At 55.8% G+C, this 13,140-nt stretch overlaps 1 protein-coding gene across 1 annotated transcript in view; it reads left to right on the top strand.

Annotated features, from left to right (window-relative positions):
* Positions 1–13,140, top strand: part of LOXL2 (lysyl oxidase-like 2) — a 98,754-nt gene that overhangs the window by 84,817 nt on the left and 797 nt on the right. Inside the window, exons 9-13 of the mRNA XM_005864583.2 lie at positions 2,007–2,169; positions 3,853–4,096; positions 8,529–8,644; positions 9,708–9,844; positions 13,022–13,133. Coding sequence (XP_005864645.1) covers positions 2,007–2,169; positions 3,853–4,096; positions 8,529–8,644; positions 9,708–9,844; positions 13,022–13,133 — 772 coding nt within the window. The remainder of the gene's footprint in view (positions 1–2,006; positions 2,170–3,852; positions 4,097–8,528; positions 8,645–9,707; positions 9,845–13,021; positions 13,134–13,140) is intronic.

The following is a 13,140-nucleotide window of genomic DNA, read 5'->3' on the forward strand; positions in this document are numbered from 1 at the left end:
CGACCCCAGCTCCCATGCCCAGGTGGCCCTGCTAGGGAAGAGGGATTCTAAGGGCGAGACCTGGAAGAAGCCTGGCAGCCTTGCTGAGCCTGACTGCCGGCCAGGTCCGGGAAGGCAGTGAGCCCGGAGCAGGGCTGCCCCGTGGCCTCTGGCACTGCTGCCCACACCCTCCGGGAGCCGGCTCCCTGGGCAGCACAGCGTCTCCGCTAATACCGCCTGTGACAAGCCAGGGCACTGTCTCTCTCAGGAGAGCAGAAAACAGTGCTCATTACACATAGTGGCTGTCTGGCTATTTTTGTTCCTTATCAGCCCATTCCTAAGACATCCGGGCCTCAGCTGGGGTTGTGCATTGGGCCTGCATCTGGTATCTGTCCCTTCTCGAGGCCCCAGTTTTCTATCCAGAGGATGAGGGATATATAGTCAGGTTCTCTATATGTATGGATAGCAAACTGGCTACTGCCATATGTGAATACATTTCTTCTCTCCTGCCCGTTCTCATCAATTGGTAGTGTCTTCCTGGGGCATTGTGTTGAGAAGGATTCTGAGATCGCAGTCAGACTCAGAGGAGAGTGCCGTGATTGATTAGTAATGTCTGCCCTGGGCTCAGGATAAGTCAGTGGCAGCATGAGTTGCAGGTGCCGGCCATTCCTGACACACAGCACTGAACAGTTGTTTGACCAAAGCTACTTTAGCAATGCTCTCCAGGGTGGAGGGGGGTGTGACAGACTCCAATGCTCATGGTCAGAAGACCTGGAGTCTCACTCACTCTGCCACAACAAACTGCATGGCTTGGGTAAGTGCTTCTTGGTGCCTCAGTTATCTCCATCTGGCAAATGGGATCATAAAGTGTTGAGACTTTTGTGAGGCTGAACGATGATCTATAATAATAAAAGTGTAATATGCTAATTAGACCAGAAGTCTGGCCCTGATTGCTCAGCGCTGTCAGCGGGTGTGAGCTGTGGCTGCCGGCCCCGATTGCCCCTGAGGGCTTCTCCGCCTCCCCCCTGCTCCTGAGGGGCGGTTGGGGCAGTAGCCGATGCTTGCACCTGCTGATGGCACCGGCCCAATCACTCTGCGCCATCAGCGGGCGAGAGCAGAGCCAGTGCCATCAGCATGTGGGAGTGGTGGTGGCGGGAGCAGGGCTGCTGGAAGACAGGGGACCTGGGGCCGAAGCTGGAGAGGCCAGGTGGGGGCGCAGAGGATAGGCTGAGACCTGCCCCTGTGCCCACCCACGGCAGCCTCGCAGCCCACAGTTCCTTTCAAGGTGCACGAATTCATGCACTGGGCCCCTAGTAGAATATAAGAAGGTGACCATTCAAGGTGACATACTGGCCATTTCTTTTGTTGACTCCCCAGGAGACCTGGGATGGGATCATAAAGCGTTGAGACTTTTGTGAGGCTGAACGATGAAAGAATATGAGAAAGTGACCATTCAAGGTGACACACTGGCCATTTCTTTTGTTGACTCCCCAGGAGACCTGGAATGGGATCATAAAGTGTTGAGACTTTTGTGAGGCTGAACGATGATCTATAATAATAAAAGTGTAATATGCTAATTAGACCAGAAGTCTGGCCCTGATTGCTCAGCGCTGTCAGCGGGTGTGAGCTGTGGCTGCCGGCCCCGATTGCCCCTGAGGGCTTCTCCGCCTCCCCCCTGCTCCTGAGGGGCGGTTGGGGCAGTAGCCGATGCTTGCACCTGCTGATGGCACCGGCCCAATCACTCTGCGCCATCAGCGGGCGAGAGCAGAGCCAGTGCCATCAGCATGTGGGAGTGGTGGTGGCGGGAGCAGGGCTGCTGGAAGACAGGGGACCTGGGGCCGAAGCTGGAGAGGCCAGGTGGGGGCGCAGAGGATAGGCTGAGACCTGCCCCTGTGCCCACCCACGGCAGCCTCGCAGCCCACAGTTCCTTTCAAGGTGCACGAATTCATGCACTGGGCCCCTAGTAGAATATAAGAAGGTGACCATTCAAGGTGACATACTGGCCATTTCTTTTGTTGACTCCCCAGGAGACCTGGTATTGGCAGGAAAACATCAATGCCAACAAAGTGGTCATGAGCGGAGTGAAGTGCTCGGGAACGGAGCTGTCCCTGGCACACTGTCGCCAGGATGAGGACGTGGCCTGCCCCCAGGGCGGAGCACATTATGGGGCTGGAGTCGCCTGCTCAGAAAGTGAGTTCCTGGGGGTCAGATCCACCCTCCCTGCCAGGCTCCAGGAAAGGACCAGAGTCTCAGTGGTTATTCCTTGCAAGGCTCTGGGGCCTCTGCCACTGGCTGAGCAAAAAAGGAACAGAGGTTAATTCTTGTTAAGTGAGAAGGTGGGGGCAAAAGGGACTCCCCCAACCCCACCCACAGAACCTTGCTTGATGGCAGGGTGGGTTAGGGTTAGGGAGTAACCAGGGTGTCTGGGGAGCCTTGGGTTCGAATCTCAGGGCCACTGTAGACTCTTTAAGCAACCTTGGGCAGATTATGTGGCTGAGAACTCCTTGCTTTTAGCAGGAGGATGGTTCTGAGGTTAGACCATGCTAGGTGCTCGGCGCACACCACCTCCTTTCTTACCTTCCACGCTCCTCTGTAGGTCATTTTCTGTTGCACAGCCTGGAGGTGATTTTGCTTCCTGATGACTCCCTGGGCATTCTAGAAAGACTGAAAATATAGAAGGGGAAACCCTTCCAGGATTCAGAATGACCGAGGGTGTGAAGTCTCCCTCCCATTCTGAGAGAGAGGACCAGAGGATGGCCTTTGGGAGTGTCATCTCCTGATCCCCAAACTCCACTCTCCCCACCCCTGGCCTTGTAAAACCGCTCCCTGGTGAATCAGGGAGGCAGGAGAGGCCCAGGATCTGAGACCAGACCCCGCCTGCCACTTACTGCTGATCTTGGCAAAGTTAGTTAACCACTATGATCTGCAGTTGTTTTTTCTAGAAACTGAAAATTAAACATGACAATGAATATATGCAGGTGCTTGATAAAAAATGATGCGCTGTCATCTACCATCACGGAGCACGAGGGAGAAGATGAAACCTTGAGTTCAGTCAATTCAATTCTCTCACCAACGCCCTTAAGACTCACTCAGCATTTCCTCGGCCTGTTAAGGCAGGACGCTGGATGCCAGCGTTGGCTTCTTCGGGCAGACGTCCCAAGCTATTGCATCCTGTCTGAGAGGAGAGCCTGAGGTCATCACCCGTACAGTCCCCTGGGGGAACACATCCAAGCAGAGAGAGGCGGTCTCACCGCTGTCATGGCTTATTAATTCATTTATATCTGTAATACACCTCCCCCTCCCCCCCCCAAAAAAGGCATTTCGATAACATAAACCTAAATAAAACTCAAGGTAGCATAAAATAAAAGCAGATGAAAGAAAAGTAGATATTGGCAAAAGACTAAATCTACATACAATATTACACACATTGGAAAATAGATCTATATCACTCCCAAAAGAATCGGACCCACGTATTAGAGGGTTCTTTTTGGTAGAGAGAACATTGTTATTGTTTGTCATCATCCTTATTATTATTTGCTTTTCATATGGGACATCTCAAGCTACTCAAAAGCAGAGAAAATAATATAATGAACCCTAATGGACCCGTTAAAGATTGCACAATTTCCAACGTTTTGCCCATCTGCACTGATACCTGCCGAGGCCTCCAACAGGACACTCAGAGGGGGAAGAGGAATGTGGGCTGGTGTTCCTCAAGGACGGTGACCTTGAGAGAGGGAGACCGAGAGTCAGTTCTAGAAGGTGGTGCTAGGCAGGCACGGGAGTTTGTCTCAGTTCAGGAATCAGAAGTCAGATACTTGAGAAGGGGTGAGGGGGTCTCGGGTCTTGCTTGAGCACAGTGTCTGCCCTCCGCAGCCGCCCCTGACCTGGTCCTCAATGCGGAGATTGTCCAGCAGAGCACCTACCTGGAGGACCGGCCCATGTTCATACTCCAGTGCGCCATGGAGGAGAACTGCCTCTCCGCCTCGGCTGCCCAGACCAACCCCACCACAGGCCACCGGCGGCTGCTGCGCTTTTCCTCCCAGATCCACAACAACGGCCAGTCCGACTTCCGGCCCAAGAACGGCCGCCATGCGTGGATCTGGCATGACTGCCACAGGTGAGGCCTCCCTTCCGTCTGCAAGGCCCCGATGGGACTGAGAATCACAGGGTCACAGAGAGACCTCACAGTCCAGGGGGCCAGTGATCCTAAGTTGGAGGGAGTCGGTCTGCCACACTGGCCTGCCAGTCTCCACTCCCAGTTGCCCTGGCCCACCCCCCATTCCCTGAGCCCATTCTCTCTTGTCTCCCATGCCTCTAACACTAGGAAAGAGACTTCGTTTTGAGTACCCCATGCCCCTCCACTGACCTGTCAACAGTGTTCAAGTGTGTCCACAGGAGGTTGGTCCTCTACAGGGTGCTTGGGGGTCTGCAATGATTGGACTCTAGGTTCACTTAAAAATATATTTTAAATACCAGTATGTGTTTTAAATATTTCTAGGAAGACAGTGGGTTTGGAGAAAAGTGTTCTAGCCCCAGGAGTCCAGAGACCTGGTCTCTCAACCCCGCTGTGCCTCTAACAAGCTGTGCAATGTCAGGACATCTGGGCCACATCACCCAGGACCTCTGCTGTCCCTTCCAGGCCCCCGTCTGTGGGTCTGATTCCAGGGCTGTAAATCCTGGACAAGAGCAGAGTGAAATCCTGGAGCCAGCTCTAGCTGGAACCAACAGGAGCCACCTCATTCATCTCCTGCATTTGCCTTTTTTTTTCTTTGCCTTGATTCTAACTCTAATTCAGAGCCCGCTGCCCCTGCTTGTTCATGTTTTCCTGCTCAGACCTGGCTGGGCAGGTAGAGGGAACAGAAGGAGCACACTTTTGAAAAGGAAGAAAGGCAGGCCCAGGCGTGGGTCCAGTGAGTGCCCGTCTCTATCCTCAGAATCCCATCTACACAGCAGAGCTTTGGCACGTGGTCCCTGCTTTTCACAGCGAGGCCATGGGCTGGCGTGTCTGCCGTCACTGCTACACCCCGGGGCCCGGTGCATTCAAATCTAATTTAACAGGATCACCACACGCTTGTGTTCACACCACAGTCTGAGAAGCCCGGTCTAACTCATCTCCAGGCGTCCTTCCTGCCCTATAATGTGGTGATCACTGTTAGGGACCCCCTCTAAGTGCCAGGCACGGGGCACCCTCATTTTCAGGGGTAAGGAAACGGATGCTCCATGTTGGTGTGACACAAGAAGTTACTGGGCAGGGAACCTCACTCGGGCCTGTCTGACCCCAACGTGTGTGCTCTTTCTGTCCCCTCCGCTGACCCTTCATCAGAAACCTGTCTGCTTTATCACAGAACAACTGAGGGCCTAGTCACATTCGAATCAGTTTGGGGATAGAGTTGTTCAACTCATTTCGAAAGAAAGGACTAGGGCAGAACGTAGGGTTGCCAGTTTTCCTTTATAACGACTGTCCCTATGTTCTGAAAGTTGTCATCGGCCAAAGAACTTGTGCTTTTCATACGGAAGCGTGTCGGTGCAGGGTGGAAGGCAAAGGGTAAAATGAGAGTCATGACCGCCTTGGTGCCTGATTTCCGTGGGGAACACATGGAGGAGGCCTGGGCCTGCGGGCGGACGCCGCCTGTGCATCTATAAGTGGAAGATAATTGCATCTCTGCCCCACACATGACGGTCCACCCAGACATTACATGGCCCGAGTGTCTGTGCGACATATGCTGGCTCTCCTCTGAGAAAGCACCAGGGGAATCGAGGAAGTGCTGCTCCGATCGCCGCCCCTGCTTTTCCTGGGGTCTGTCATTTCCTTGCTTACACATGTTCCAGTAAATGGTTTGAGAGGCTGGGCGGGGAAGAACATGTGGCTGAGCATGTGTCCCTTCAGACCTCCCCTGCTGGTCTAGAACTGAGAACCTGTGGCCATAGGATCCGGGGAGCATGGGAGCCCCCACCCAGCCCCCAAAGCTCTGGGGACTCTCCAGGCTCTGCAAGAGGCCTTTCTACAGCACTCCTGGCCCCAAACCTTTATGGGGTCCCTGTGGGAGTCTGATGAAAGCTAGCCCTTCCTCCACTCAAAAAAATTATTTTTTTCTAGAATATTTAACATCCTGGCTCAGCAGATCTACAGATACTCTGAGCCCATCCCTGGATCCAAAGTTGAGAACCCTGGTTCGAATTAGCGCAAATGAGGAAAGCCATCGCTCCCAGTTGAATTGGTCCTGCAATGAGAAACAGGGCTATGTTCTTTGAAAGCCCCAAGATGACACAGAGGTTGACCCCGCAGCAGTCTCCTTCCTCAAACACTGGGCTCGAGTCTTTTGGCAGAAGGCTGTCCTTCCTTTATCCATCTTACAATGGCTCCATCAAGGGTCACATTATTCTGTCTCCTTAGTGTTCTGGTATTTCTTTCCAAGCGAAGTTTTCCTGTCTTTACCTCTCCTCTCAGACATCCAAAGGTTAGGGCACCTCAGCCTGGGAAGAGGAAGTATAAACCCTCATTACCAGGATGCACCTTCCCACCTTCCGGGGTGGGGCATGCATGGGTGATGGGGTGGGGTGCCCTGGGCCCTCCAGCCAGCCAGCTGGGAGGGAGACGTGGCCCAGGGGTGGTGTCCACATGCTGGAGAGGCAAGGCAGAGGGGCTTCAGACTGCAGCGAGCTACAGCTGGGAGGCTCAAACCAGCTGTTTCATCCCCGGGGTTCACGGGGGAAACTGAAGAGCTGGGGAAGACTTAAATCAAGTTTACAGAGGCAGGGGGAGCGGGAGGAGGTCAGCCTCACAACAGTTTGTCTGTGGTCTCCGTCTGAGTTTTGTTTAGACAACGGAACATAACCCTATTTCTCTTCCGTCTTCCAGCTGGTAAACAGGGTAACAGAAGCTGTTCTCAGAAAGATGCAGACATGTTTTAGGCAATGAGTCAGACCTCAGCCTCATCTTGCTCCTCCAAGGAGCCGAAAGAGACTTTCAGAGTCATCGCTCAGCTGCCACAGAATGTGTCCTTGTGAATGTGCCAGTGGCCCTGGCTCGGCTTCGTTTACCCAGAAACATGAGTGACCTGGGAAAAGCCCAGCGTAGGAACTTATGACATTATTTTCAGCAAAGGCAAACACAGGAGGAAGAGGAAAAGAACCTCTAATTTCCTCTCTGAAAAGCTACCCTTCTAATTCCCCTCTTCCCTCGGTCCTCTGCTGCGCCAGTTCCAGCGGAGGGAGCCTGGGGCCAGCCACGGCGGCTTGGGCGGGGAGAAGCTACCGTGGGCCTGGGAATAATGGCAGGAATGGTAGCGGTGGTGGTGATAATAAAAATACTCCTCCTCTTACTAAGGGAAGGTTAGCAATAAGGAGAGAGTGGACAGGCACTGTGTACCCCTCTGTCACAGCCGAGGGTTAGGCATTTCTGCACTGTCTCCTGCCGATCCTATCCTACTCCTGAGGCGGGGCCATGTTACCATTCTCTCTTCCCGAGGAGACAACTCCGGTCACGCGTAGGCAATGCAAGGGCTCCTGCTCCCGTGCCTTGGCGCCTTGTCCATTTCCCCCGTTCCCAGATGTCCCCTGTGAGAGGGAGGCGAGCGTGTTCGGCAGTTGCAGACTGACACACACGTTGCAGCTCAGGACGGCCGGGCCAGCCAGTGCCTCAGAGCCCCCGGCAGCCACGTTCCCCTCGTGCGCTCTGTACCAAATGCATCACTTTCCAGGAATCTGCATCTGTTCTTAATTCCTCCCATCCCCACCCAGCGAGAAGGGGCGCTGTATGTAAACAGGGAGCCGGCTGCACAGCAACCCCTCCTCTGCTTCGCTCCCTCCACAGCTGCCTGGCCCCTCGTGTGCATTTGCTCCGTGCAGGGAGCACAGACTTCCTGCTGCTCACTTCCAGCTGCGGCTGACCACCCTGCACCCTGCACCCTGCTCCCGCTCCTGCCGGCCTGCCACCAGCTGTGGCTGACCACCCTGCACCCTGCTCCCTGCACCCTGCACCCTGCTCCCGCTCCTGCCGGCCTGTCCCTGGGACACGTTAGGGCCTGCTCGTCTGCCTCTCCCCTACTCCACGGACCCTCCCCATCCTCTTCTCTCCCTCTCCACCATATTCCCACTTCAAAACGTTTTCAAAAGACACCGAACAGTAACTTTTACTAGTCTGTGGGATGGGTACCAAATAGGAAGGGGCTGTGAGAGCCACTGGAGTGCTGGAGGGGGAAGGGGGTGTTAGAGGCACTCAGAACAGATACCTTAGTTTATTGAGCTTATTGTACACTAGGCCCTGTGCTCATCCATTCATCTCACTAATTCCCGCACCCCATGCATTTCGTTCGTTATTATTCCCATTTAGCTGATGAGAGAACTGAGGCCCAGGAGCTGCTGCCTCACTCTGGACCCCACGTAAACACCCTGGTACCACCTTATGCCGTCACCCCTCCTCTCCCATCAGCCACCCCTTTGGACCACGCTACTCAAGGTGTCCCCACAAGCAAATCGCCAGCCAGGCAGTTGCTTGCAGGCGGCAGTTGCTCCCCAAACTGACTCCCCGGCCCTGTCTTCCATACCAGGCACTACCACAGCATGGAAGTGTTCACCCACTACGATCTCCTGAACCTCAATGGCACCAAGGTGGCAGAGGGCCACAAGGCCAGCTTCTGCTTGGAGGACACGGAATGTGAAGGAGGTATCTTTGTGGGGGTCCTGGGGGGGCTGCAGAGGGACGCCATGCCCTAACAGCTGTGCCCACCCAGCCCAGAGCCCAGGTGTGATGCTGGACCCTGGCCACTGCTGACTCCCCACATGACCTTTCTCTATGGGGGCTTCTATGGCTACACTCGGGGTGTGGGCAAGGCCTGGCTATAAAGGCGCCAGGATCCCCAGAGTTATGCTGATGGGCACTGGTCAGGCTCTAACCCTTGGACCAGAGACATAGTCCCCTCCCACTCTGGCTGCCACAGCCATTCTCCCTGTGTCCCAAATCCAAGTGCCCCTGCCCCACAGGCTCTTACCCTTCAAGTTGGAGCTCAAACGAGCCCGTCTGCAACTCCCAGACTCTCAGCTCCCTCAGGCAGAGGCAGCACCCTGCTCACACTGCTAAGAGGCCGCCCACCGGCACTGTGGGCACCTGCCCTCCCGGCATGCCTGGGCTCTTCAAGGGAAGACACCGGATTCTTCTCGGTACACCCAGTGCGTCGAGTAGTGTCCGACGTGGCAGCCTCTCAATAAATGTGGCTGCCACTGATGTGCCATGAGACCACACAAGTGGGTTTTGAGCGCCTACTGTGTGCCATATGAGCCGCTGGCCCAGTAAGGGTCAGACAGACAAACCAGACCTGAGCCCAAATTCAAGTGCTGATTGTCCAGAGAGAGACAAGATGACCCCACAGTAAGCTAAACATTAAAGGTCACAGCTTTTCCCGACAAGCATGAGCTTCGTTCCCAGGCCAATGGTTCCTCAGAAAGGCCAAGGTGGGCCATAGTGACCAGGGAAGGCTTCGTGGAGGAGGGGGACCCTGGCTGGGATGTGGGTAGGAAATTGGGTAAGGGATTCTATTGAAAGACACCACACAATGGGGTGGCATGCTGAGCCCTGCTGAAGCTGAGGCTGGGGGGTTTGAGACACTGAGGGCGGGGTCTGGGATGTTACACACCCAGCAGGGCTGTTTGAGGTCCTGTGGGGAGGGTGGCACAGAGGGCAGAGGCACCACGTGTGCCTGGTGACGGGTTCCCTCGGCACCTGCCTGCAGACATCCAGAAGAATTACGAGTGTGCCAACTTTGGCGAGCAGGGCATCACCATGGGCTGCTGGGACGTGTACCGCCATGACATCGACTGCCAGTGGGTGGACATCACCGACGTGCCGCCTGGAGACTACCTGTTTCAGGTGAGGGCGTAGGAAGGCGTTCTGGGCCTCGGCGGATGGAAGGAAGGGTCTTTTTCCCGGGCAGGGGGGCGGGGGGGGGAGGGCAGCCTCCTTTCTGTTGGTGCCCAAACAAAACAGGTACATGGAGGCCAGGCTGTCTAAAGTGCAGGAGTCCTGCGCCCAGAGGCCTGTGCGCTCAGTCCGGGAACCTGAGTATGTGAGGCAGGCAGGCTTGGCAGGGCGGGGGCGGGAGGTGGACTGCAGACCTGAGACGTTGGCACTCAATTCACTTAACATCTGGTGCTTTCAAATCAAAATGCATCTGCAGCCAGACGCTAAGGCCACCAGCCCCGTTTGCTCCCTTGGAACTACACTCTCACCTCCCCCGGGCTTCTCTGGCGTCCTCACCCTGCTGTGGTCTGTGCTGTCAAGGCTGAAAGCAGTCACAGAAAAAGGCTGTTATAACGGAGCATGTCTGGCACTAGAGACAACCTGTCCAGTGACTGTGCACTTGCCAGGGCTTCCACGTACTCCGTCTCGGGGGAAGGCCAGCCCTGGGGAGGAATCAAGGAGGCTTGGCCCCTTACCTTCCTGCAAATGGCTTTATGCTCCAGCCAGGGCCCTGACCCGTGGGGAGACAAGCCTGCCCCGGGTCTCCCCTCCTGGTTTGCAGGTGCACTTGTGCCCTTACAGGCTTCCTCACACCCTCTCATTTCCCCACCCATCTTGCTTTCCAGCTTGCCCCATGGGTGGCAAAGTAGGTGACCAGAAATGTGTCATTGTGCCTTGAAAGCTTTCCCCAGGGAGCACTCAGCCAGCCCAGGGCCCCGCCCACAGTCCCCACCCAATGGCAGCCCTGGGATGAACCAACACCTGCAGAGAAGTAACCACAGAGGGACTTTAAGAGTCTCCCTGGCAATTTCAGAGGCTAGAAATCAGACAGCCAAGCACTTTTCCACCCACAAGCCCAAAACCGCAGACTTGGAGAGGCCCCGCCAAAGGGCAGTGCTCTGTGTTTTAAAAACGGAATCTCTGTGTCTGTGCACGTACGCCGTGGAGGGCGGCTTGCGTTGGAGGTTTGCTGTCACTTTGCTGGGTGCATGCGTACCATCGTGCATTCTGTCCTGACGGGCGCCCTCTGTATAATGACTGGCCCAGCGGAGACCGATGGCAGGCACTGCCTGGTGTCATCACCAGCGATGGCATCACTGTTACTCATCTGACAGCCAGGCAAACCCAGCTCACACCTACTCTGTATTGTGCGTTCTCCACCCCTGAACTATACAATCCACAAATTAGTGCACTGTGGGCACGTTAATGCCTCTGATTAATGGAGAAGAATATTTCCCTTGGGGTAGACACGAAGCTTCAGTAGTGTAGCCCTCCCCATTCCCACGTGGATCCCCGTGCAGACATCAGAAACGCTGCATGTGGCGGGGGCGGGGGCCAGCAGGCCCCAGGCAGAGGGGCTGTGCGCCAAGGCTGAGGTGGCTGCATGGGTGACTAGGTTCCTGGAGGCCTTGCTCTAGCTGCCTTCTCACCGTTCCTGGATTCACAGCAGATCTTTTATCTAATAAACTAAAGCCCCGTCCCACAGGTCCTCTCCAGGTTTGGAATTGTAGAATGAGAATCCAATGGGATCGTGGAGACCACACATTTCAGTCCCCAACCCCCACCCCAAGTGGGTCAAGCTGACCCAGGTGGCCCCAGAGATGAGCCCGGGCGGTACCTGCTGCCCTCGTGGCTACACTGTGGGGTGGGCTCCCTGGGGGCGCAGCTATCTGTGGGCAAGGAGCTGCACAGGCCTCAGTGGGCGGGGTTTGTTTGCCTCGTGCTATGAGTCATACGTGGCTGGGGGCAGGCCACAGGGGACAGCTAGGTTGTTGGGTAGAAAAGAGATCAAAGAAAAGTAAGGCCTTCCCAGAGCGGGACATTTACGGTTTACCGGCCTTAGCAGAGAAGAAAGACTGTGTCAAAGTGGGACACGGCCTAGGGCAGGTCTGACAAGAGGGCCAGATTCGGGGCCCCAGGCGGTCAGCACCTCTGAGAGGCCCAGCCAGCCTGCTAAAGGGCCATGCCCAAGCCCTCCTGGGCGGAAGGATCTTTAGGCCCCAAACCGAGAAACTGTTCCTTAACTGGCAGGATGCTGCTCCCTCATCCCCACAGACCCAGGGCAGCACTGTCCCCTCAGCCGCTGGGCACAGCAGGGCCCTCAAGGGAAAACCTGTCATTTGTCCCCCGTGCCTCACCCACGGCCCAGGTGCAGCTCTGGTCTATTCTCCCCTCCCCCTCCCTTTCTCCTCTGGGTCCCCCACTCCCGTCTTCCTTTCCTGTCCCTTTTCTGTCCCTCATAGAAACCCTCACTACATGACGGCCCTCCTTATCCCTGCCCTTTGGACTATGCCCTTCAGCTGGGGTGATCCACAGAAGGGGTGCAAGGGGGTCCAGTCTCCACACAGCCCAGGCCCGTGGGCTGGCCAAGCAGGGAGGGCTCAGGGACTGCCTAGCAGCGGTTCTCAACCTGTGGGTCGCGAACAATGAAAACACATCCTGCATATCAGATATTTACATTACGATTCATAACAGTAGCAAAATTACAGTTATGAAGTAGCAACGAAAATAATTTTATGGTTGGGGGTCACCACAACATGAGGAACTGTATTAAAGGGTCGCGGCATTAGGAAGGTTGAGAACCACTGGGAGCAACACCAAAGCCCAGACAGCAGGAGGGACACTTCAAGTGACACCGCCAGCAGCCGCGTCCAGTCTCCAGTGCGCAGGGCGGCCCTTCTCCCACCTCCCTCGGTGCCTGTCCTTGCCCCTCCCGTCTCAGCACATCCTGCCCCCTTCTGTTCCTCAACAGTCTGTTCTGTGCCCTCCCCAGGCCCCGACTTCCGCCTCTCCCCACCTCAGGCCTCCCAGGGCAGCGGGAGAGGGAGACCCCTTTCGAAGGCTGCTTTAGGCAGGCTGTGTGTGAACCACACTGAGGTCATGGGCCTCTCCCTCCTCCAGGACCTGCCTGCTGCCTGCCTGGCCTGCTCTGGCCCGTCCTGCACTGGCTCCTCGTGAGCAGCACCGCCCCGCTCCCTCTCCCAAGGCCACCGGCTCTGAAGGCAGCGCCGGCCTCGGCAGGGCCCTGGCTGGGTGGTGGGTGGCTGAGGCAGGACTCGGCAGCCAGTCCGACCAACTCTCCCCCAGGTTGTCATCAACCCCAACTACGAGGTGGCAGAGTCTGACTACACCAACAACATCATGAAGTGCAGGACCCGCTACGATGGCCACCGCATCTGGATGTACAACTGCCACATAGGTGAGGA

The sequence above is a fragment of the Myotis brandtii genome, unplaced genomic scaffold (genome assembly GCF_000412655.1).
Source record: "Myotis brandtii unplaced genomic scaffold, ASM41265v1 scaffold19, whole genome shotgun sequence".
In the NCBI taxonomy this organism is placed as follows: Eukaryota; Metazoa; Chordata; class Mammalia; order Chiroptera; family Vespertilionidae; genus Myotis; species Myotis brandtii.